We start from the raw sequence: 26,338 nt of genomic DNA, 5'->3' as shown, positions 1-26,338 counted from the left end.
CACAGTTTAGATTTTCTAAGAACTGATTGCGGAGAGAGTAAAAAAGTACCAACCTGAGAAAATTAGATGCATTTTATTTTAAAGCAAAATAAAAACTGTTGACAGCTGACAATGTAATGAACACTTATTGGGTGTTCAGTCCTACTTCTTACACTCAGCTCCTTCACACGAGGGCTTGCAGGCTCAGAGAAGAAGGGAGCCATGGTTAGGCTTAAAGGGAGGGACAAACACACAGCAAAAGAATGGGTCGGGGCTGGGTGCGGTGGCTCACATCTGTAATCCCAGCACTTTGGGACGCTGAGGTGGGCGGATCATGAGGTCAGAGGTTCGAGACCAGCCTGACCAACATGATGAAGCCCCATCTCTACTAAAAATACAAAAATTAGCCAGGTGTGGTAGTCCGCGCCTATAATTCCAGCTACTCAGGAGGCTGAGGCAGGAGAATCGCTTGAAACCGGGAGGTGGAGGTTGCAGTGAGCCAAGATTGCACCATTGCACTTCAGCCTGCACAGCAGAGTAAGACTCCAGCTCAAAAAAAAAAAAAAAAAAAAAAGAATGGATGGATATACTGCTCCACTGTCCAGTTTGATCACCTACCATTCCATTTAAGGACTGAGAGACTCTTGGAGAAAGTACACAACAATTGTGCCTTCCTCAGTGAAAGCGCAAAGAATAAAGGATACATTCTTACCATCAGGCTGTGTGTGAGAAACACTTGAGACAGGGACCCGGAGGACTCCTCCAGTGTGGATATACTCATCCCCAAAGGCCCAGCTTGGAGCATTACTTATCTTGATTGCCCCGAGGGTCTATGCAGGGCCCTCCTAGAGTAAGTGCACACAACCCTTTCCCTTTATCTTTCCCTCTCATATAAACTTGTCGGAAATCCTCACGCTCTGGCTGAGTTTAGTGCTGTTGGCTGAGCCCCTACTGGGTAGCCATTCTTACATACAGCTCCAGCCTTGGCAGTAAGCGGGAGGGTCCGCATTCCACACTTTGGAGACTGCCCTTCTGTGAATGATTGTCTTTGGAAGCTCATGCAGACGCACTCAGGAGTTTGAGGGCAGTGTTAGGTCCCCCAACAGATGCAGGCTACTCCTTCATTTGGAGCTCTGGGCAGACCCTCTGCAGATGTCATAAAAAGAGGACATCACACTGACCCCACTCTTAGTGGGTCAAATAGTTTTTGTTTTTACTTTTAAGTGGCTGCTTCCAATAGGGCTTTTTCTCTCTGCATGTTCCTTGGCTTCTCTGCAGGCTCTGACCCCTGTCCCTACCTTTTTTTTTGAGATAGGGTCTCACTCTATTGCCCAGGCTGTAGTGTAGTGGTGTAATCACGGTTCATGGCAGCCTCAACCTCTTGGACTCAAGCAATCCTCCCACCTCAACCTCCCAAGTAACTGGGACCACCACAGGCGTGCACCACATGCCTGGCTAATTTTTGCATTTTTTGCAGAGGCAAGGTTTTGCCATGTTGCCCAGTCTGGTCTTGAACTTCTGGGCTCAAGTGAGTTGCCCACCTTGATCCCCCAAAGTGCTGGGATTACAGGCATGAGCCACAGTGCCTGGCCCTTAGACCCTTTTGACCACTGATTCTATCTTAAAGCTTTTCCAACCTTTGGCTTTTGTAACAGCATTATCTCCTCATTCCTACTTTGTGGACACACATTCCTGCCTTCCTCTTCACCTCCCTGGCCAAATACATCCTTTCTGCCAAAGACAGAAAGCTTCCTAGCTGGAAGAAGACTACTCTTGAGCAGGGTGTAGAGGTGGCTATGCTGTCCTTTGTTTTATTATTACTTTTTAATGAGGTGAAATTCACATGCCATAAAATTAACCAGTACCTCTATCTAGTTCCAAAACATTTTCATCATCCCCAAAGGGGACTCTACTCCCATTAGGCAGTCAATAACCATTGCCTCCTCCCCCCAGCAGCTGGCAATCACTGATCGCTTTCTGTCTATGGATTCACCTATTCAAGATGTCTCATACAATATGTGACTTTTGTGTCTGGCTTCTTTCATTTAGCATCATGTTCAAGGCTCATCTATGCTGTGGCACATATCAGTGTGGAGTCCTAATAAGTTAAGTAAGCTACAACAAGGAGGGGGTCCCAGGTGGGGGATAACAATTGTTCTGAGAGACGGCTAATCACAGACAATCACAACACCTGTTCCCAAATACCTCATTCTGCAAGTAACCCCAGCAGCATGACCTTGTCTGCACACCCTATCTGCATGTAGCCCCTCCAGTATGATCTCATAAAACTTCCCTCAAGCCCCTGCCTCTTGGCAGACAGCCCCTTCTCTGCTGAGATGCCCATTGCACCCTTGCAACACATCTTCATACTTTGTGTAATAAATCTGCCTTTCTTTACCTATGACTGTCTTGGTAAATTATATTACTGCCTGCGACAGCGGCCCCAGCCAGTCTGCCCACATCAATCAGTACTTCATTGTACTTTCCTTCTTGAGCCTGAGAACAGCCCTCTTACCTGTGGCATCTTCCTCTTCTCTCCATGCGCATTTTTGTTACACTGCAGTGCTTATTATTGTCTACATTTATACCCTCCTGATTTTTCAAAACCCAGCCTTGCCTTTTTAATCCATTTTAAAACTTCCAGAAGCAAAGTGCAAACATGTCCATTCTCAATACTCCTGACAGCTGGTCATATTCCAGCTTTTCCCCCCAGCCTGAAGTTGTAAGCTGTCCAGGATATGGCCCCACCTTCTTTCCACTTCAGGTTCCATGCATTCTACTCATCACTCGTGTTCTGTAGACAGCTGTTTAAGCTACTCAGATCGGGACTCATCTTTTCTGTTCCTCCACATTCTCTTCCATTTCTCTTAACTCTTTGTTCTCTCTGTCTAGATTAATGTTCTTTCCTTTCCTGGTCTACATTCCAAAATCTGTCATTCCTCCAAGATCCGGCTCAAGGGCTACCCACTCTGTGAAGTTTTCCCTTTCCATCTCCCACCATGGCCTCTCCCAAGTCTCGGTAATGAATCGGTCCTTTCCTCCCAATTGCCAAGGAGATGCTGTATGCATTCCTTAACCACAGGTTTCTTTGACTCTTCATAGGCCCAGTCTCACAATTAGTAGCCATTCACTGAATTTGCTGAACAATAAACAGTAAGTCTGGACTTTGCTTGCCTAAATGATACCTCTCAGCATGAAAGGGGTACTTAGGTTATCCAGGGCCACCCTTGGAAAGATGTATATCACTGAGGGCATCTGGTGAGGTATCCCAGCTCACCACCCCATCTTCTGAACTGATCCTTAAGAAATACTGGTCCTTAGCTGGGTGCGGTGGCTCACGCCTGTAATCCCAGCACTTTGGGAGGCCGAGGCGGGCGGATCACAAGGTCAGGGGATCGAGACCACGGTGAAACCCCGTCTCTATTAAAAAATACAAAAAATTAGCCGGGCGCGGTGGCGGGCGCCTGTAGTCCCAGCTACTCAGGAGGCTGAGGCAGGAGAATGGCGTGAACCCGGGAGGCGGAGCTTGCAGTGAGCGGAGATCGTGCCACTGCACTCCAGCCTGGGGGACAGAGCGAGACTCCATCTCAAAACAAACAAACAAACAAACAAACAAACAAACAAACAAAAAAGAAATACTGGTCCTTTTCAAAGATGGCAGGTGGGAAGGGGAGGTGGGAGCATCTTATTTGGTATCTGCCAAATAGGACAAGATTTACAAAATTTCTTTTTTGACGCTCTGAAACATCTCTGTACTGCAGAAAATACTTTTTCCTACTGTGGCCCACCTAAGCCAGCATAGCTTTTAGGATGGACTTGCCCACACCCCAAGGCTGGGATTACATTCTTTGCCAGTCTTTGAGAAATACGCTATGCATGGGTTTTCCTGCCCTTCCTCTAGGAGGGAGAAGACAGCAAGGTCCTCTTTCTGTTGTGGAGATGTTCTCTGGTGGGTGAGTGCTAAGCTGTTATGCAAAGGGTGCTGAGAGTCTGTAAGGATGTTTCTTCCTGGACCTAGGGTCCACAGAATGAAATGAATGGGCTCTCTTTGGGTCTTAATGGGGATTTCTCTAGAAAGGTCAGTGTGAGTAGCTCTGAGAGGGATTAGTTGGCATGCTGGTAGAGCCTTTGTGAAGGTGTGGATTTGGACAGGAGGCTGCTTTTTCTAAATTTTCTCCTTTATTCTGTGTCTCTTCTTTCTAACCTATACATACTCGTCCATCTACCCACACTGGAATGGGGGTGCGGGTTTGAGGAGCAAACTTGATTTTATTCTAAGATGTCTCTTGAAATAAGATTAATCACAATGACCACACAATGCCAGCAATTGTTATTCAGTTTAAGTTGCTAAGTTGAAAAAACAAAAACAAAAAAACAAAAAACCATGACCACGACCACCACAGCGAACACAGAGGTTTAGCTTTGAAACTACTCAACACTTAAGTTTTGGGGGAAATGGTAGAATTTCCTGAGTAAGTGGGGATTAAAACACATACGAGGTGGCGTCTGTTCCAGGTCATAATGACAAAAATTACAAATGCCTTTAGGTTACTGCATTGGCTTACGTTTCCCTCTGGCCATGCAGAAATTCCGGGGTCCTTAGGGATTCCTGATGGACTTTTGTCTCTAGAATTAAACTGAGTCACCTCCTGCTGTTCTGGGTGGATGGCTGTTTTCCAGGCACCACAATGCCTTTGTGGTATTTTTTACAGCTGTCATTTACCATTATCTCATAAGCAGTATCTGTTTTCTCCACCAGATTAGAGACTTCCTGAGGACGGGAGGTGATATTCAGGTATCTCCCTGTGACTCCTACTATACCACGTATGCATCTTTATGCTGTTGGATTATGAGGAAGGAATAGGGGTGCTTGGGGGCGGCCACTGATTATCAACTGATGTAAGCATTTCAGCACAGTAATGACCAGCATAGCACCGTTTCCATCTGCAGCCCCTAATGTTTGATCTGCTGCATAGTAGGTGCTCAGTAAAGATCTGTTGATGGAGGTCAGGCATGGTGGCTCACGCCTGTAATCCCAGCACTTTGGGAGGCTGAGGTGGATGGATCATTTGAAGTCAGGAGCTCGAGACTAGCCTGGAAAACATGGTGAAACCCCGTCTCTACTAAAAATACAAAAATTAGCTGGGTGTGGTGGCACGCTTCCATAATCCCAGCCACTTGGGAGGCTGAGGCAGGAGAATCACTTGAACCCAGGAGGTGGAGGGTGCAGTGAGCCGAGATCACGCCTTTGCACTCCAGCCTGGACAACAGAGCAAGACTCTGTCTCAAAAAAAAAAAAAAAAAAAAAAAATGATTTGCTGATGGAATGTTCTCCCTTTCTGAGGTACCTTGAAGTGAATGATATGCCCCTTGGAGACAATGCCCATGTCTTTCAGGTCTTCTTCCTCCAGCAGCAGTAGCCGCTTCCCTGTAATGTTGTTTTCTTTGAACAAGCTTGCATATATGCTCATCTCTGCTGAAGAGTCACCTGAAGGAAGTGATTAGAAAGCAGTATAAAATTAGACGAAATCACATCCAAAACAAAGTTAACTCCATGAATTAAGAAGGTAACTTATTCCACTTGCCTTTTCTGACGAGCTGCTGAACCCAACAATACTGTGAAAGAGAGGACACATATGGTTTTGAAGATTCACACATGGTCAGTGGCCGGTCTTCACAGTAAACATAGAGTTTTCAATAGATCAAAATAGCTTTAATTCCTGGCTCAACCACAGAGGTAAAATAGAAGACTTTCTCTTTGTAGTTTTAAAACCTCGAGCTTTCAAATGGGAGATATCCCTCTCTTCGGGGGTCTTGGACAGTTAAAAGACCATTAGTTTTCCTCCTTCTTTGGGAGATATTTTTAAATCCTTTCAAGAGGGTTCTTACTTATAGTGATTTTTCCATTTATGTGCCAGTGGCCCCCTGGATTGCTGAGGGGCACCGGTTTACTCAGGAATTCTATGAGTTCTAGGGACCACACAGCAGTGGACGGAAAGAATCTTCTGTTCTAGGCCAGGTTGTGAAGTAGCCACGTGGCCCCGGCCAAGTCAAAGTATGGAGCTTCCTATGTAGAATGAGGAGACTGGACCCAGTGACCCTTAGTCCCTGTATATCACACGGCCTGGGTTTATTGGTGGCCTCTCACAGTACCTTGGTGAGGGGAGAAGGATGGGAGGGCAGACTCAGTCCCTCTGATTCTCTGGGGGAGTCCTCAACTCTGGAATTTTATTTAAGTGGCCTGGAAACCACTCAACCTGAGCAAAGACTAAAAATAGCTGTTAGAACTCAGTGCTTTTTAAAAAATTTCTTTTCAAATGAGAGGGAAACTTTGCAGCAAGGGATAAAGAGATTACATCCAGGCTTGTGAATAAAGGAGACCCTGAGTCCTCTTTCCTTGTTAAGCAAGGCTGGCAGGAAAGTGAGGCTCACTGGGGCTCAGTGAATGGGAAGAAATAGTGGCAACTGGTGCCAAGTTTCCTTACCCTATGGAAGCCAAAGAGGTTAGCTAATGTTGAAAGCAGGTGCACTTCAAAAGAATACAAAGGGCAGAGAGGGAAATGCCTGGGCCCAAAACCAGGTTGAGCTAGGTAAACAGATCTTTTGAGGAGTTTCCAGTAGCTAGTCTGCACTTCGTGGCACCTGGTCTGTTCCCTGGGCTGGAGCCCAAACCCACTAAGGCTCACATTACATCTTTTGTTTTTTTCATTTTAATTTAGCAATACCCTGAGCTTGTTAAATAGACCTGGATAGGCATAAGTCCCTGAGTTTTATAGAACTTAAAACAAATTTTTTTTTTTTTTGAGATGGAGCCTTGCTCTGTTGCCCAGGCTGGAGTGTAGTGGTGCGATCTTGGCTCACTGCAACCTCCACCTTCCGTGTTCAAGCGATTGTCTTGCCTCGGCTTCCCAAGTAGCTGGGATTATAGGCATGCGCCACCACACCTGGCTCATTTTTGTATTTTTAGAAGAGATGGGGTTTCACCATGTTGGCCAGGCTGGTCTTGAACTCCTGACCTCAAGTGATCCTTCTGCCTCAGCCTCCCAAAGTGCTGGGATTACAGGCTACCTCGCCCAGCCTAGTCCCCGAGTTTTCTTATCAGGAATTTTCTTACCTGTTTTGTCCCTAAGAAAATAGATATGGTGATGTAACAGACTAAGTTGGATTGTTTCTCAGGGTTTCTATCAAGAATGCAGAGTGCAGGACTTCCTTTGGATTTCAATAGCCTGAGTGCAGCCTCTCAAAAACATAGAGCTTATCTGGCTAAAGCTATCGGGAATGTCTGGGCGTGCTTGTGTCTATTCCCGCTTGGGAGGCCAGAGTGAGGCTGGCAAATATGATGCCTCATTTTCAAACAGGCCTGAGGTAGAAGGAAAGCCAGTTCAGTGGTGTCCCAGTTCAGTTCAGTCCAGCACTGCCTTGACCGATCCTCCTCTACCACGGCTCAAGGCCATCCCTGTTCTTTTAAAAAGATTTAAGATCACTTTTTTCTCAAGTATGTTCATTTGTTTTCCCGAGCTGCCACTTTAATTTCCTCATTGGTATTTGTTATTGTATTCTGGAATACTTTCAGAGCAAATAGGAAGGTAGAACCCACTTAGAAGAGTTGCAGATACTTGCTTTACTCTTGAGGCCTTATTTTCAATCATTATTGCATTAAAAACAGAAAAAAGGCCAGGTGCAGTGACTCACACCTGTAATCCCAGCACTTTGGGTGGCGAGGCGGGCAGATCACTTGAGGTCAGGAGTTTGAGACCAGCCTGACCAACATGGTGAAACCCCATCTCTACTAAAAATACAAAAATTAGCCAGGCGTGCTAGTGGGCACCTATAGTCTTAGCTACTCAGGAGGCTGAGGCAGGAGAATCGCTTGAACCTCAGGAGGTGGAGGTTGCAGTGAGCTGAGACTGTACCACTGCACTCCAGCCCGGGCGACAGAGCAAGACTCTGTCTCAAAAAAAAAAAAGAATTTGTCAACTTCTCCTAGTTAGACTTTCCTAAGGCCCAATCTCTGTACCTAAAAACTTAGGGATAAATTTATGAAATACCTGCCCAAGTCAAATAAGGCATGAATACAAAGAGCTTACCACATCGTCTTCTGTCCATGCACCAATCTCAAAGGAAGGCAGCAGCTGCATGGGAAATATGCATGAAACGAAAAAAAGGTAATATTATCATTGTCTTTTTGGTTCATCCTCTTGTCTCACTGTTTTAGCTCTTAGCTGCTGCTCTGGCTTGGTTCCTCCTGCAGGTTGGGTTGAATGGAAAACAGTTTTCCTGACCTTAAGAGGCAGTTCTCAGTGCTCCAGTAATGTTCACCAATCTCTCAGTAACAATTCATGTACTTTGGTAGCTGTTTCATATTCCTCTGTTGGTACATGGTTTTTACATCCCACAATAAGGCCTCAGCAGTCAAGACATTTCTGACATTTTCTCAGAGACCCAGAGTCTTCCTCAGAGTTCTCAGCCAACATGAGGACTATTGGATTAACAATGAAAATTCCAAAGCAACCACTTAGTAACCAGATGATGTATTATGCCTATTCTCAAGAGGAATTTCTAAGTGTTTAAAGATCTCATTTGCACAATATTTTAAAAACCAGATGTTAGCACCCACGGATGAAGAAGGACATGGGAAATTGGTACGGTCCTAAGAAACCCAGGCTGTAGAGTTGCTCTAACTAAAACAGATTAAAATACCGCCCTGTGAGGTTCACAAGTGCAAACGAAGATATCTCCAGAGGACTTCAGCCTGCACCATTTTCAGAGCCAAAGAGCTACTTACTGTCTTCAATATATGCCCCATGGCCATCTAAATAATAAATGCTTATATAATTTTTAGAAGTCTGTGTGTCCTATAGGTCGAATTAGAGTTTGGTACAGCTATTAGCTTTAACTAGCCTAACTTGACCCCCCAAAATGAATTGCTCATGAGATAATATGGCAAAGCATCACTCATCTTCTGTTACAAATAATATTTTCTTGTGAGTTTCAAAAAAAGAAGTTGAGTTTGGTTGCTTTTACTGTTAGTATAAAAATCAGAGGGTAAGTGAGTTAACCTTTCTAACTTATAGGTATTTTGTACCCACATGCTCAAAATTCTGCTAGAAAAGGCACAGCCCCTGCTTTCAAGGAGCTTTTAATTTAACTGGGGCTAATACAGGTATAAATTATACCTGGGGGACTCCAAGGCCATGTGAATCTTGGTTTACTTAATGCCTAACATAGGGCCTGGCATACAATATCTGGTGAATTTTTGTTGAGTCATTTTAAAGAATGAATAAAATTAAAGGGTGCATTTACTGCAATGCTAAGTTCTCTAGTATAGACTTCAATGTCTATGGGTATACCATAGACAGATGTATTCACAAAGGGGTTCGTAAAAGAAGATGGGAGAATGGAGGGCAGCACGGCTTGAGCTGGGTCCTGCAACGCAAGAAGAGAGGTGATTCCGGGTAAAGAGAAGCAACAAGGCAAAACCTGGCATGGCGGGAGAGGGAGGTACAGGAGGGAAGGATGGGAATGGAAGGCAATGAGTTCATGTTGGAGGAAAAAAGGGAAATGAGGCAGACAGAGTGGGGAGGCAAGCGGAAAAACCCACTACTGAAATGGACATGAATGTGCAGGGTTTCAGTATTTATAGACAAGTTGCCAGGACATAAAGTATACACTGAAATCAATCCTGTTCTGAGTATACTCTGCTACCTGCATGTGCTTCCCTTCCCTCCAGGGTTGCCTCTGCCCCCTCGGAAACACTTGAGGTGGGTAGGAATCATCACACACAGTCACCTGCTTTCATAATGGGGAAAGGAGAAAGACTTGAGGAACAGAATCTAAAGCTGAACTGGATCAAAGAAAATATATGACAATTTTGCCTCTTCACAGGGCAGCTGGACACAGCTGCAGAATCATGCCATTCCCTTCTCCCATCACAGAAGCAAACATGAAATATGGAACTTTTTTGGTTCGTTCAAGAAACAACAGTCTGAGTTACAGAAATATTTTCCTGCATCATGGCTCACTTTTATAGAAACTGGGATGGGGGGAGGGGATGTGTAGTGTTATTTTTATAAAATTCCCAAATGTTGTGCTAAACAAAATTGAGAAATAAGTATTTTTTGAATAGAATAGAAGTTGTAAATGAAATAACTAATCACAACCAGAATCTTTGGTTTTAATGTCAAAAGGAGAGGGGGTTGGTTGCACACTGAGGATGGTTCTCCAATACGATGCCTAGGGAAAGGCGCTGGCTTCATTCAGCTGGATGCTCACTCCAGCAGGATTCTTTGCACAATGCTTGCAAAGATCAGTGAGAGGAAGGCTGGAGCCAGGCATAGCTTCATGACGGTTTGAATTTGGCAAGACAGGGGATAAGAGTTAATGATCTCCAGCCACAGAGTGGCTTACCATTTCCTTTATGTTTTCTGTACCTTGTTAACATATCAGTGTATCTGCTGTAAGATGAGTTCTAAGCCTTTCTTTTTTTGGGGAATAAAAAAAATCCACCCCATGACTGTCTCATCACTTTACAAATTTATTATTTACACTCCCACTGACTTTAGGAGAGAAAAGCTAACACTTGAGTCCATGCGTGTGACAACAATTCCTTCAAAGGACGTTGGGAATCCAATCTAACGGGGATCTTATATACACAGCAACACATAACAAAGGGATTTACTGTCAAAACGTTTATTGCAAAATGGAGTCTTAGAACAAAGGAAAGCAAAGAAAAGTTCACATCAAAATGAAATGTATGACACCAACTTGGATTTCTGAATACACTGTGGACTTTGTGCTGGAATATCAAATTCCAACTATAAAATCAGTAACTGAATAGTCTTACCACACAAGAGTAAAATTTAATCTTCCATACAAACATTATACAAGATATTTGGCATAGGACTTGCTCAGAATAACATTGCAATAGAATAATTGAGAAAAAGTTTTTGTTAAAAAAACAATAAAGTGATAATGCCATCTATTCAAAGCTCACACTCAAAGAATATAAATATTTTCTATTATTTAGTACAAAAATTTTAAGAGTGCAAAAGCAGTATGTGCAGTGTATCATTTCTGACATTAATAGATATACTATTCTGCACACAATATAAAATAGTTAATGTAGGTGCTTGGAACTCTAGTTTGGAGTAAATAATCACATGCCAGGAAGCTCCTCACAGGCAACAGAGTGCAAACAAAGGTGGAGTCTGAGAAAACATGGCTAGTCTTCTAGATGTCCTGATAGACACTCATTTTTCATCAGAGAAATGCTGTATCTAGAGCTGTCAGGCTACGCTACAATCGAGAGAAGAGAATAGATTTGTATGTCTGGCAATGCTTAACACCTAAACAGGAAAACAGTCTTACTCAAAAGCAGCAAAAGGTGCCTGATTATAGAAAATGTATGCTCTATTAGATATGTGGTATGATGAAACTCTGCTACTTTCAAAAGGCTGCAATAAGTCTAGTACAATAAAATTTTTTAAGTATTAATATTTAACTCAGAATAAGTTTTAAAACCGTCTTTCATAAAACTCTTACCATTCAAATGAAAACTGAAAAATAAAGTTATATGCACAGTAATTCTGGGAGAAGTCATTCTGGATCACTCCTAAACACTCCCCCACCCCCAATTCCTTGATTTTTAATGGGGATCAAGTTTGACTACCTTAGCTAGCGTTTAAAAGTCTAACAAATTCACTGTATGTTAAAAATCACTGGTTAAAAACCCACCCTCAACATTTCCAGAGCATCAAAAACAGTGAGCTATATGCTTTCAACTCCTTTTCACTGGTTATGTAAAATAGTAAAATGTAATTTTGCTTTCAAAAATGATGGGTAGAAAAAGGAGGCTTTAAGTTAGCCTGCAGAATTGCAGCTACCTCAATGAGATTTTTTTTTTTTTTTTTCTATTTATTGTGGAATCAGTGTAATGGGAGAGTGACCTGCCCCGGTGGATTTGGCTGTTTCATCAAGTTGCCACAGCATTCCTAAGGAGAAAGAAACCATTTCCCCGTAGGGAAATGCTGCTTTAAGGTAAAGCCACGAAACTCACAAAATTCAGGTTGTATGTTGCTGTAATTCTAAAAATACATTTTTTTTTTTTACTTGGGTGATTTCGTTTAGGAGAAAAATAATTAGACACGAAACTCTAAAGCTTCTGGATTTGATAAGTTTGTCAGTGGGGAAGGGACAATGCTACTGGGTTTTATTTATTTATTTATTTATTTTGAGATGAAGTCTCACTCTGTCATCCAGGCTGGAGTACAGTGGTGCGATCTCAGCTCACTGCAACCTCTGCCTCCCGGTTCAAGTGATTCTCCTGCCTCAGCCTCCCTAGTAGCTGGGGTTACAGGCATGTGCCACCACACCCAGCTAATTTTTGTATTTTTAGTCGCAACAGGGTTTTACCATGTTGGCCAGGCTTGTCTTGAACCCCTGACCTCAGGTGATCTGCCCACCTCGGCCTCCCAAAGTGCTGGGATTATAAGTGTGAGCCACGGCGCCCAGCCCCTTTTGGATGGAAGACTTTACGAAGCAAACTGTCCCTGGCATTCACAATGTTACTATTCCTGGCACTGGGCACCAAATGCCATCCCAGTTGCTGTGACAACCAAAAATGTGCCCTAGCCCCAACACTCTCAAACACCATTAGGTGACAGCAGTACCCCAGTTGAGAATGACTAGGAGGGTCTCATCAAATTCTACAAGATAACTTTATGAATTAAGAAAAAAAGATGAAAGGTGAGACATTTTCAGTTGCATGTCCCTGATAATTACTACAACAATTGAGAGATTTAATTCTCATTTTGAATTTTTACGTTTCTGTTTCTTTTAACCCTTTTCTTTCTAAATGTACATTTTTGTAAATCAAGTAATTAGAACTAAATCCAATACTGATAATGGCCATTTCAAAAACTGGTCTGAAAAGTGAATTAGAAGCTGTATAATTAATATCATCATTAGAAATTCTGCATATGGCTAATAAACATTCCTTTTTAAAATTAATAGAGTCTAAAGTCTTCCAAATGATCTTTACAGATAGAGTGAGAACACTATAAAATTCTGATTATATGATTGAGATTTCAGGGATGTTTTAACATGTTCAAACCACTAGAAGGACATTGATTTGGAACAGAAAGTAATAGAGCCAATGTCACGTGGTAATGATCAATAGTCCGGTTCTACGAGGAGAACAATTTTAAGCTCTTCACCGAGGCCAATTCTGCTGTATTCGAAATCCTTGCAGGTTCTTGGTGGTAGAGTATTGACCTGTAACCATCTCTGGAATACTGGTGAGGAAAATAGCAGCAGTAAGGAAATGAGGAAAGTATTACCTAATTAATGATAAAGTTAGGTCCAGTATGGAGTCCTGTTATTTTTCTCTTTGGCCCTATTTGGCTGCTTTTATTAATGCAACAGAACTTTATGTATAATCATATGGATTTATTAAGAAAAAAATCCATTTCATTCAGTTCATATGTTCTAAATGTATTGCTGCTCATTTTTAAATGAGAAGCGAGGTTTACATTCTTACATAAAGTGCAGAGATCCCGAAGTTAGCCCCAGAGATCCCCTTGCCTTTTTCAGCCTTGCTCAAATGTTACATTATCAGTGGCACCTTTCCTGATCATACTTTAAAAACCTCAACATTCACCCATGGGCCTTATCCTCCTTCCCGGCTTCATTTTTTGGCGTATACTTATCAAATGTGAACATATGATGCATTTGCTTTATTTATCATCAATCTTTACTCACTGGCATGTAAGCTCTGTGAGTGCAAAGATTTTCACCTAGCTATCATCCAGAACAGTGTCTGGCACAGAGAAGGAGCTCAATGAATATGTGTTGAATGAATGACTATATCTTTGCCTTGTAAACCCCATGCTATTGGCTCTCTCCTCAGGTGGCTGACCACTGCAGCCCAGGGCATGCCGGAAAGACAGGAGTCCCAAGCCCTCCCTTCTACTCTACTCCAAGCTTTTCTGCTTGGGTGCATTGACTCAAGTCAGGTAGTACTTCTCTATGTCTGAGCACAGACAGGCTGTGTTCCTGTATTTGTATACGTGTGTGAATAGACAGAGAAACTAGTAGCATGGGTATGTGGGGGAATCCATCTTTTAGGGAAAGCTTTGTCTGCTCTTTCTGCGTTTAGTCTCACCTCAGACCAGGTTAACCTGGCCAGGGCTCATAGTTTTCAAAGAGCAACAGAAGAAATCTATTTAGCTTACATTCTAAGAATGTTCTCTTTATCTTTCCTGAAAGCTATCCACTTTTAATTTCATCTCATACTACAGAGAAAATATTATTTGAAACTGATAGTTTTCCGGAAGGTTACTGAAATCACTTATTTTTCAGTGTCTTCACTGGCACCATTCATAGTAGCTAACATTAACTAGCCACTTTCCATGAGCCTGGTGCTGTGTTAAGTGCTTTACATATATTATTTCTTTTCATCCGCACAATGATCCTTTCAAGTAGGTACTATTACTATTCCCATGTGGAAGATCAGCAAACAGACACACAGAGATTAAATAATTTGCCCAAGGTTGTCAAGCAACTGGGCCCAGGATTCTGAGTGACAGTCTGACTCTGATCCCTTTCTTCATCACTATGCCACCTAGGCTGCTGTACACCTCACACCCAGAACATTCTATTAGTTATTTCTCCCCAAATGAAGCTGGCACAGCATACTGATCATTATGCGGTATTTTTCAGCTCTCAAGGGGTATTAGAAACATGTCACGCTTCAAATTCTGAGGCTTTTAATGATCAAATGTAGTTAGAAATACTATTAGATCATATCTATGATGATGTCGTTTCTTAAAACTTCCATAAAAAGAACAACCAAAAATGTTTTGGTTTAATAGTCAAATAATGACACTCCTTTCTAATTTAGATTGAAACAAATCTTAGTTCTTTTGCCTCTTAATATATATAATTAAAAGTGTTTTATAATTTAAACCAGCTTTGACAAATAGGTGATAAAATTCTGAGAATATCCCTGGCTAGCCAGGTTTTCAGAGCACTGCCCGTATCTGCTTCTAAAACACCAACATTATTAAGCAGGGTTAAAACAAAAAACAACTCTGGTAGGCTAAACTTGATATGAAAAGGACTTGTGCTTTTGCCTAAGTGAGGATAACTTATCTTTACTATTTCTTTCGTAATATTTAATTTCTTCTTTAAAATAGCTGAGCATATGTTTAGAATCCAGGATTATTATGCCCCTCTAAAAAACAAACGACCACGCATACACCACTTGCTGGAAAATCCAGGAGAGGCATGAATGAACCCCCTGGAAGCATCCCCTTAAGACCACGTCTTTCTCTTTGTATAAAGCACAAGCACAGCCTTAAATGACAGTGTGTTGTTAAGAAACTTCCATGGCCAGCAGTGGTATGAAAGTTTGCAACATCTGCTGTTGGTTTCAAATCAGAGTATTTTTCCTTCAAATACACTACTGAGAACACTGCTCAGGCTTTACTTTGAGCAGCTGTGCTATTTAGTACTAAAAATTCTCAGCATTTAGGTATTTCTGAAGAGCATTTTGTTATAACCTTCTTTCATCTCACTATTTTTGTTGTTGGATTTTGTACTATCAATTCCTTCTTTCTTTCTTTTGGTTTTTGAGACAGGGTCTTGTTCTCTTGCCCAGGCTAGGTGCCATCATGACTCACTGCAGCCCTGACTGATGGCTAGGACTCACTGCAGCCCTGACTGATGGCTAGGTCTCAAGCAATCTTCCTGCCTTGTCCTCCCAAGTATCTGGGACTACAGGTGTGTGTTACCATGCCAGCTAATTTTTTAATTATTAGTAGAGACGAGGTCTTACTATGTTGCTCAGGCCAACCATTTCTGATATTATAGTGTACTGCTATAAGAAAAAAAAAGTAAGTCACAGAATACTATGTGTCAAAGAACAATTAGGAGTTAAGAGTGCTTGTTCAAAATGTACGTTTTTAAAAACGATTTGAATAAAGGAAATAAAGTAAAATACAAACTAAAAGGTACTCATTAAAAAAGAAAAAGCCAGAATGTCATTACTTTAAAAGTCCTATATTGTATATAGAATCACAAATTTCTATAATCAGGCACCACATTTGCTGATTCATAAATATACTCCTTTGGCTTAATTCTCCCCCCATTTTTCTGTAAGCAAAAATAAATCAAAAGTAGAATTGATAAGAAATTACGGTCATGTAAATGTGATTGGCCTAAAATGCAGTGCTTGGTTTTCTGCCTCCTTACTTGTTTTTGTACAGACTGAGATAAACAAATTACTTTTGTGTTTTCCAAACGTTTTTAATTTTATTACTTTGCTTTCTGCTTTCATTCACTATTATCCATGTCATTATCCTCCTCCTCACCGTCATCATCATCATCATCGTCACCTTCTGACAAGTCAAAATCACTGAACCCCAGAGCCATGTTGACTTTCTTCCCCCTTCTCTTAGATGTGGTTTTGGAAGAATTCTGCTTGGCTTGCATGTTTATCTGCATCCCAGAATGCATCACAGCTCCTGCTTTGTTCATTGAGAAGATATCCCCAAAGCCCATCAGCATCATGGCCTGCAGACTTGGGTTCATGCCATGGCCCTCCCCGTTACTTGTTGCTGTGATCTGACATGACATCTCTGCACTGTTTGACTCCTCTGTTTTAGATTCAAAGTAAGACTCCTCAGACATTCTTGCAGCAAGAGGCAAGAGAAGCTATCAAAAGGGAAGAAAGGACAGAAGTAAAAAGAGAAATTAGGACCAATTTAAATCAGGAAAATAGATACCACAAAATTAGTTGGCACTACACAGGAGGTAAATGATTAGTGAAATAAATGAATGTAGGGAATTATGTGAGAATGTATTTAATGGCAGATTTGGCTCCAGCATATTTGCCATAATGACTGACAGGATAAATCACAACCAAAAGTTTGCAAAGCACCACAGCAAGCCAAATTTCAAATGGAAAAGAAGTTGCAAGTTTTAAGCCCTCATTTTGCTTAAAACCAAATAGTTTTTAGGATTTATCTTAACTTTTCCCAATTTCACTTTCACAAGAAAACATTTAGTTAACCATTATATTTTTTACAAAAGAAATTAAGCAGAGATTCATTCTCAAATGAAAAATTAAGAAACTTTATACCCAAAAGATAAGCTCAGAGGAAGCACAAAAAACAGTTCAGCAGTCAATACAGTTCTAGGGAAATGTGGGTTGTTGACTACCTTTTTATCTGGATTAGTGCTCTGAATATACACTAAAATTTAGTCTAGAATTCACTTGCTTCCACTTATTTATTTATTGTAGCCAGAACTGCTGTAATACTATTGATTCAAATTATCAAATAATTCACTTGTGAACAAATTCTAGATGCTGTCTCTCACATTTAAGTTAGACGTAAGTATGTAAACACATGAAAACTGGGAAGAAAGGAGGAAAACAGTGTTAATTTAGATTGTTCTAATATGCTGTAATATTCAAGTTTTCCTCTTTCGACAGAACTTTTTTCTTAAGATGTCACCGCTCACAGTGGTCACAGACATTTATCTTCTACTTTATGTAATTATTTTGAACAGCCATCTTATTCCCATAAATGTTTGGGCATACCCATTTCAGGGGTAAAACTGTTAGGATATGAAAAATGTTACTGCCTCTTCTTTTGAGAAACAAGCAAATCAAGGCTTATGTTTTTGGCATAGCTTCAATATGGATACATTTATGATAAATAATGTACAAATAATATACTGGGATGACCTCTATATTCTGGTACCTAATATTCAGGATCAATTTCCTAATTTTTTTTTTTTTTTTTTGAGACAGAGTCTCGCACTGTTTCCCGGGCTGGAGTGCAGTGGCACTATCCTGGCTCACTGCAAGCTCCGCCTTCCAGGTTCAAGCAATTCTCCTGCCTCAGCCTCCGAGTTGCTGGGATTACAGGCGCCCGCCACCACACCCAGCTAATTTTTTGTATTTTTAGTGGAGACAGGGTTTCACTATGTTGTCCAGGTTGGTCTCGAACGTGTGACCTTGTGATCCACCCGCCTCAGCCTCCCAAAGTGCTGGGATTACAGGCATGAGCCTCCGTGCCTGGCCTCAATTTCCTAATTTTTAAACTGAAGTTGGAGCTGAGTTTTTAAAAAGTAGCTCGCTCTTTTGGGAAAAACCCTCCTGGAGTCGTTAGTTCAATAACTTTAATTTCATATCATTCAACTGAAAAGTATCCATTATATGGAAGAAAATAATTGATTTAGATCCTTAAACACTGGAAACAGGATGTTATTTCCCTGGCAGTCAAACTTCTCAGCTTCTGAAATTTGTTTTCAATTGTAAGATATTCTCAGGAACTCTTTGTGGCTCATTGTATTATTTTGAGGGTCATTCCTCATATTAGGTTTGACTCTAAAGATCTCTATGAATGTTCCTCAGATAAGCCTGTATTCTTAAAATAAATAAAATGTTTACATCAAGCTTCAACTATAATTAGAAAATAAACATTATCCATATTTATGCATAAAGGATTAATCTCCCCAAATATCCTTAACTAATGTTTTAGTTTTAGGAAAGAAAATAGTGCCCTTGAAATTAATCGAATGATACAATTTTTTATGAAGTTATATAAATGTTAAACTTACATAATTAAGATAAGGCCACATACAGGAAGTCTAAACCTCCAGCCACTTCCTTTTTAAAAGGTTTATTTCATCTTTCTCTAAGAAATCTCAGTTAAAGCTAAACAGAAACTGATGTGAGGACAAAAGAAAATACCTACTTACAAAATATCTGAACATAAACTTTCTTTCCTTCAGAAATACCAGCTCTAAGCAGAAGAGACATTAAAAGCAAGTACTGTAAAGAAAGAAAACTTATCTCCCATAAGGAAAAAAAGAAGAAAATCTCATTGAGATTGTGCTACAGGCTGTCCATTGTTAGATGGTGGTCCTCAGAGCAGTTCCTTCACAGAAAGTTTCGTGGGGTTAAAAACTCAAGCAGGCAACCTACCGAGCACACAGAGCTTTACTGCAGAGCGTTTTATTATTTATTATGAAACTGTGTTACTAAGAGCAATAATTATGTGCAAGGCAGCCTGTTTCTTAGCAAAACTGATGCCAATAAACTAAAGAAAGGTTCTGAAGCATATGTGAATGGCTAAAGTTTTTCTTACAATACTACATTTAGAAAGAGTCAAGCCATGCAACGCTTTTACAGCTTTAGATTTCAATACATTTTAAAACAAAACAAAACCTTGCAGACTTCAGAAGCTGTGCTCTAGGGACAAGGTCACATTTTTGCTCCTGTCCCTCATGAGCTCTGGGAGAAGCACTGCTCCGGTGCAGATCCCTAGAGTGAGGCTCTCAGAGGCTGCCTGCTGACACCACGTCAGCCAGAACAGGAAACTTCCCTCATCGTTTTCTCACCAGCCAAGTCAAATTCACAGATAAAAGTGGCACTTTAAAAATATTCCATGGTAGTGTTATGGATAGCAATTTGGTTCATTTTGGAATTCCCTGGAGAACCAAAGTCCTTTTTTTCCAAATTGAATCTGATAGTAAACATTTAGCTTCATTGTATTTTCCTTGTTTGGATATCACGTTGCTTCTCCACACAAGTTGGGAAGGAGACAAACTATTTTATTCCTTAGACATTGGAAAATACTTTCCAATTGGGCACTGGCTGCTTAATGAAGATTAAGACTTTTAAAGATAGGAAAGCTTTTTGAAGACCACAAAATGAACGGCATTCCAGTATTTTTTGGCATAATCACCATAGCAACTATCAAAAATGAATTTAAAATATATGTTTACTTTTAATCTACTATTACTTGGGTAATTTTAAGTGAACAAATATTGCCCATTAAAAACCCTGGGAAAAAACAATTATAAATGTATACTTAATTCCTGAAAATGTTATGCCATTTAAAATAGAAAAGAATGCTGAAATTTGATTAGACTTTAATAATATCATATCAGCATGTAAGCTCAAGGTTACTGTATAACCAGTGAAATGCTTAAAAAGAATTTTTATATTCCTCTAAATACAAGACTTGGGAGAAAACAAGATACTGCCTAGGTGTAATAAATACTGAAAGCTTGTCCAGAGAGAATCTTTTTCCAATATTTTGCTGCCCCTGATCATAACACTAAATTGAGTACGAAATATTAATGCTTCTCATTTGCATGTCATCATGGTTAGCTCCATTTTAGAAGGAAAACATGGTTAAGTTCTGACACATCAAAGACTCTGTTAGTCAGTGAGCTGCTGGAGTTACAGTTATTAATGACTGAGCGACTAGAAGGAGTTAATCAGCACCGAGGTGCATGTTCTGAGATTGAGCAGATGGTGTGAAAATACATCGGATTTTATTATTGTAATTCTAATATACAAACACACTGACAGAATAACAGTTCTTAAGGAAGGAGCCAGAAATAGGATAAGCTTTTCTTTTAAATCTCTGGCATTTTATTAATTGAAATTAGGTATGAACGCCGCTTGAGTCCACATGCCGGCCCTTTGATACACAGGCGCGAGGCAGGAAATGAGGAGGGGCAGCGGGAGGCAGGGGAAGAGGTGCCATGCTGCCATGCTCAGCCGCGCAGCCTACAAGCAGCATGTGGAAAGACGGCGAAGGGGGAGGGTACTCACCGGGGTGTTGGACTGCTCTGTCAGCTTTTGCTCCCACATCTTTAAACGTCTTTCTCGTTCTTTAAGCTCCTGCTCCTTAAAGCTGAGATCACGCTCTAGTTTCTTTAGCCTTTCAAGAGTTGCCTCAATTTCGCACCTGCACAGGGATAGCTGGTGTAAGTCTCAACTTTACTTAAGAGACATGAAGCGCTTAGTGGGTCCATCAGAATGCTAATCAAAGTAAAAGACAAATGCCGGTGCTTTAAAATCAACCAGGAAGCTGCCGGAGGAGAAGGAATCTTTCATGTCCTTAAATATCAAGAGGTAGTTTCTAGCTTGAAAATATAAGCTCAAAATATTTCAACAAAGCGTTGAAGAGCCACTGGGGTGCAGCATAAGCTATGGAGCGGGTGTCCTGGTACAACCATTTAGTAAATGCTTACATTTATCTAGCTCTTTACAGTTTGTAAGTGCTGTTATCCATGATCTCATCTTATTCCCATAACAGTCCCAAGAAACAGGTATTAATCTCATAGTATAGGTGGGAAAATGATATTCAAGTTAGGTGTTAACACACCATCAGTAAGTGGTTGAGATGACACTTTAGGCTACTCATTGGCTGAGTAACCCAAGCAATCAATTGACTAACCTGACTCAGTTTCCTTGGTTGTAAGGGGTGGTGGTTATAGAACATTAGGGTTCCCCTACCTGCCTGATCCTTAGACTTACATAGGCAACTTGTTTTTTAAAAAACCACACACCAGAACCCAACAAAACATGGATTTCTAGGACCTTTCCTTAGAGCTCATGAGTCAGTAGGCCTGGGTGGGACCCTGGAATTTTCATTATTTTATAAAAGACCCGAATAATTTTTACAATCAGGCAAATGTAGAAAACCCTGGGCCAGATGAACTCTAAGGTTCCCTTTAATTCTCATAATTTTTAAAGGAAGTTATCTCCCTTAGTGTCTATAGGCCAACCAACCTCACCACTTGGAACCACATGCTATGTTACAGAAATTTGTCCTTCACAGAAAGTGGAACTGGTACCATGGCTCAGCACAAACGGTTTTCTCCTTTAGGGCTGTCGCAATGTTTAAGTCTCAATTTATGTTTTCAGAACTGGAAGTTCTTTCCCTTGAGTTTCTGAAAAGCCTGTAAGTAAGCAACAATACTGAGAGAATGAGGGAGAGGGAGAGGGAAGTCAAGGCTAGAGAAGACACTGGAGAGGAGGATGCAGAAGATGGGAACTGGGTGACTATTGCAGAATAGCTGCTGGGTGCTGCCAGCTGCTGCTTCCAGGTGCCGCTGAGGCAGTCCTGTGTTGCGACGGCATAATCATGATTGAGATGTTGACTATGGAAGGTAGAAGCCCCCACATCTAAGTTAATGAATATATGTAACCAAAGTCTGCCTTTTTCTTTCTAGGGAGAATAACAGTAAGTAAACAGCTTACTCTTATTGGAACATTCCAATGCTCTTACAGATACTAACCAAATGAATGAAAACAAAAAGTTCTGGACATTCACTGGCAAAATCCAACTCTGCACAGGTATGGAGGTGGCTCTGGATTTGGCTCAACACTTTACTTCCCTACTTGTCCGAAATGCACCTCAGAGCAAGGGAGGCAGCAATCAGGTGTAAGAAGCCTCTGCTGCAACGCCCACAAATATCAACACCCATCCCTTTTACTGGTGCCATTTGAAAAATCATAAAAGGCTGTAAGTCATATTACAGTCCCTAAAGAAGGCAGTGAATCAGCCATCTTTCAGAATTATGACTGTACCATAAAATCCAAATTTTATCCCTGATATTTTGGATAAAAATATTATGACTATGCACATAAACGAAGTTTTTATTTTTCAATGGAAGACTGAGGGGAAAAAATCAGCGTGAAAAACCTTAGGGTAAATTTTTGTCATAAAAAAAGAAGAGTGAGCCATCTTCAGTTGGTGAAGCGGTCAGTAGGCGGCAAGGGGGTGGTGGGAGCTGGTCGGGCTCAGTGTGCGATGGCAGAGGCCTGGGCCGGCGTCTACACGGCGCTTCTGCCAACCCCGTCCCCGCGCCCCTGCCAGTGAGACTAATCTCACTGATATTCTTTTAGACCAGGGTAAATGGTCACTACATTCTATTTCACTTGTAATTTAAGCCAAAGATGCATCTCAAGTTCCAGCTCTGGGAGCCTACTGCGATTGTCAGCACTTCTGGAAAACGGATCAAGAGTTAAATGGACGGGAAGCTGTGACACAGAAACTAACACCGAGTAAAATCTCCGTCTTCAATCTGTCTCCTCAGGCCCAGCTTTCCAACCGCACTCCCGACACTGCCGAGTCTGAAATCGTGTGGGAGGTTATATGCCATTAGAGACGTGACCCCAACCCGGGGACGACATAAAAACAGCTGCTCCCTTGGTTTTTTTTGTGCATTGTTTTGTATCAAATGCATGTGTTGATATATTTATATAACCTTCTTGTTCTAAAAATATAGTTTAAATGTCTTAGTTGATGAAAATTATGGTCTTCTCGTAAGCCAAATCCAATCAAGGTCAATGTCAACTAGTATCAATTTTCCATATGCCAAAAACAGGCAATGAACTGTAATTATCTTCTTTCATCAGACAGAAACTTACTTTGAAATAAAAGGTCAATTTGTAAAAAGAGTGCTATAGCGTATATATTACATGATAAATGTATAATCTGTTTATTAAATGTAGTGTTATATATTACATGATTTGTGCTAACATTGCACAAATTGCAAAGGTTACATGTTTTGATCTCTGGGTTTTTGTTTTTAAGAAGGCATGTCATGGTGAGAGTACTTTGGTCACCACGGGAAACACAACCAACCAAGTGTTTTGCCAAGAGACACAGATCTGAACGCTCATCACAACACTGCATGCCTCGTTCAGTGCAGGTTGCCACAGATCTACAGACAATTACATGGTTAATGAAAATCCAAAACAGGACCCACAGGATGACACATTTTCTGTTCTTAATGCTTATTGCCATTATTGCTAGTAAGTCAATGGGAGGAGAAACAAGCTGAAGGTCTGATGAATAAGGAAAAGTCTGACACTAGATTTTGTTCCTATCATTTATTAGGTCAAAGGAAAGAACACAGTTTATGTGGTTTTTAATAATGTAGTTTTAAAAAGAGTTTTCAGAATAACCATTCAGTTTTCTAAAAATACAAGTTGCATCTGGTCTATGTGTGGAGGAAGCTCTACCAGAAAATAATCATTTGCCAGAAACACCACAGCAGGATTGGAATCAGGCTTCACTGTGATCACTGTGACTCTAATTTACTAAAACACTCTTTGGACACTAGTCATGTGGTTTCAGACACTAGATAAAAGTTGGGGGGAAAGAGGAAGTAGTTCGAATGTGTTGTCTTTTGAAATGTTGAGATTATCTGATAAAAACATAATTCTTTTCAGGAGTTTACATATTGAGTTAGACACCTTAATAACCTAAAATGATCATGCCCTGTAATATTTCTCTTAGCTAAAAAGGAATTCAGTCAAGTGAATATTGCATACTAATGAGAAGACAGCATGACAATGGCCACAAGTCTAGTAACTGCACTGTACAGCATGGGTGCAAGGGCAGGCTGTGTTACCAGACCACCCAGGTTCTGTTACTGTATTCTGTACTGGGTTCTGTTCTCAGTACTGTATGATTTTGAGCAAGTTACTCAATTTACCTTTGCATCTGTGATACAATTTAGGGTTGCTATGGGGATTAAAAAAGAAAATCTAAATGAAGTACAAGCATCTGGTAAAAACCTAATAAGTGACAACTGTGTTTATTATTATTAAAATTACTATTACAGTCCTCTCTGTTTTTAACCAATTGCCTACTTCAGTGAAAACAGCTCTGCTGCTTCTCAAACTGTGGTTTACTGGTTCGGGTCAGGATATATATTCTCTCTCCAGCTCTCAGAACAGGATTAACAGTTCCTGAAAGATGAGGAGGCCCCCTAGGCAACTGTATTCCTTTTACTAAAATACGTCACTGTATTTTACCTCCTTTTTCCCCCATTGTCAATCATCAGTTTCATTTCCCTCACTTTCACCTTCAAGCATTTTAAAAATTGAATTTATCATGCAACTAGTCCATGTTTAATGTGGAAGAAGTAGGAAATAAAGATATACAAATAAAAAACACTCTCTATAATTCCATTACCCACTGATAACACTGACTTTTTGATACTTTTCTCTGTGTACATATACACAATAATATATTTTATAAAAAACAGAATCATTCTAAACAAACTAGACTGTAGGCTCTACTTTGAAATCATTTATCAGACCTGTGATTTTAGGAATGACCTTATTACTCTGTGTATGGAGATATAATCATTTTTAATTTATTTTTATTCTCTATTGTACTTTATACCATTTCTGGTTTACCCTTCTCAATGATGCTTTGCTGAAGAAGTGTCCCTACATTTTTGCACAGCTTTCTCATTTCTTTTCTTTTCTTTTCTTTTTTTTTTTTTTGAATAGGATCTCACTCTGTAGCCCAGGCTGGAGTGTAGCAGCCTGATCTCAGCTCAATGCAGCCTCGACCTCCCCAGCTCAAGTGATCCTGCCACCTCAGCCTTCCGAGTAGCTGGGACCACAGGTTAGAGTAACAATGCCCAGCTAATTTTTTTTATTGTGAGTAGAGATGAGGTCTCTCTATGTTGCCCAGGCTAGTCTCAAATTTCTGGGCTCAAGCAATCTGTCACCTCCGCCTCTCAAAGTGTTGGGATTACACGTGTGAGCCACCACGCCTGGCCTTGTTGACATACTTTAAAAGACTCCCTATCTTGGTATTAAAATCTTACTAATCCCTTCGATAATAGATCAAATAGCATTTTCTCCAGAATCCTTTTACCATGTCCTTGGACTAGATCAGATTTCATGGTTATCTGCTCTCTAGTATACTTCTCTGTTATGATACTTGTCAAAATAGAAATGAGATCGTTTTGAATATATTTAATAGTTTAACATTGGACACTTGGGCTGGAGAGCTCCATGTGCCCTGGGACTCTTGTGCTCATTGCTACAGCCCAGTACCAGAATGGCACCAGTTGTTCTCACACCAGCAGAAGTTCAATGAATGGATAATGAATGAATGAATGAATGAATGAATGAATATAAGTAGTACTTTTGTCATGGCAAACAAATTAACTTACATATTTATATTCTCTTGTATAATATCACAATCTCTTTTTATATTATTACCACCATGGTAATTTTCTCTCTTGCTTCCCCAAATATTTACTAAGCAAATGCTGTGTTCAAGGCACATTTTGATGCTGTGAGTGATGAGCAAACGTGATTGTCTGCCTCTCTCACATTTCAGCCCGTGAGACACACATTAAACAACTAACTGCCAAATTACTTCTTAATTCCAATAGCGGTAAAGCCTATGAAGGAGATGCTGTCAGAGCACATAAAGTGGAACCTGATCTGGCCTGGGGTCAGGAAGCCTTTCCCTGCAGATGTATTATTCAACTGCTATGTGAATGATGAACAGGAGTTAAGGTGGGGTGTGACGGCAGGCGTGGTTCACAGCTGAAATGGGATAAGTTTTGAAGAGAGGAAACTGTGCTTGTAAAGACCCTGAATGGGGAGAAATATGCATTGGTTGAGGGACTGAAAGCCAGAAATTAAGGGAAGAATGATCCTAAGCTGACGCTGGTGAGGCCAGAGTACTGAGGGTCTTGTGAGTCTTGGTAAGTATTCTGGTCCTTTTTT

The 26,338-nt window shown here is 40.7% G+C and overlaps 1 protein-coding gene and 1 long non-coding RNA gene across 6 annotated transcripts in view; one reads left to right on the top strand and one right to left on the bottom strand.

The window, feature by feature from the left end:
- LOC108581334 overlaps positions 1–22,882 on the top strand; it is a 32,246-nt gene extending 9,364 nt beyond the window's left edge. The window contains exons 2-3 of the long non-coding RNA XR_001893392.2: positions 22,021–22,144; positions 22,742–22,882. This is a non-coding gene — a long non-coding RNA (uncharacterized LOC108581334). The remainder of the gene's footprint in view (positions 1–22,020; positions 22,145–22,741) is intronic.
- The window catches only part of MAP3K20 (mitogen-activated protein kinase kinase kinase 20), a 191,289-nt gene that overhangs the window by 30,850 nt on the left and 134,101 nt on the right, over positions 1–26,338 (bottom strand). For 3 of the 5 annotated variants that reach the window (XM_003907619.5, XM_009182455.4, XM_009182456.4), the window contains 4 exons: positions 20,615–20,750; positions 8,067–8,111; positions 5,565–5,595; positions 5,328–5,467 (listed from right to left, as the gene is read on the bottom strand). In XM_003907619.5, the coding sequence (XP_003907668.1) occupies positions 5,328–5,467; positions 5,565–5,595; positions 8,067–8,111; positions 20,615–20,750 (352 nt within the window). Of the gene's footprint in view, positions 1–5,327; positions 5,468–5,564; positions 5,596–8,066; positions 8,112–10,652; positions 16,693–20,614; positions 20,751–26,338 lie in introns of those variants that run through there. The other 2 variants (XM_009182459.4, XM_009182458.4) reach the window with 1 other exon arrangement.

This window comes from Papio anubis, chromosome 10 (assembly GCF_008728515.1).
Source record: "Papio anubis isolate 15944 chromosome 10, Panubis1.0, whole genome shotgun sequence".
In the NCBI taxonomy this organism is placed as follows: domain Eukaryota; kingdom Metazoa; phylum Chordata; class Mammalia; order Primates; family Cercopithecidae; genus Papio; species Papio anubis.
The sequence above is the reverse complement of the archived record's forward strand: the minus strand, read 5'-3'. Positions and strand labels throughout refer to the sequence as shown.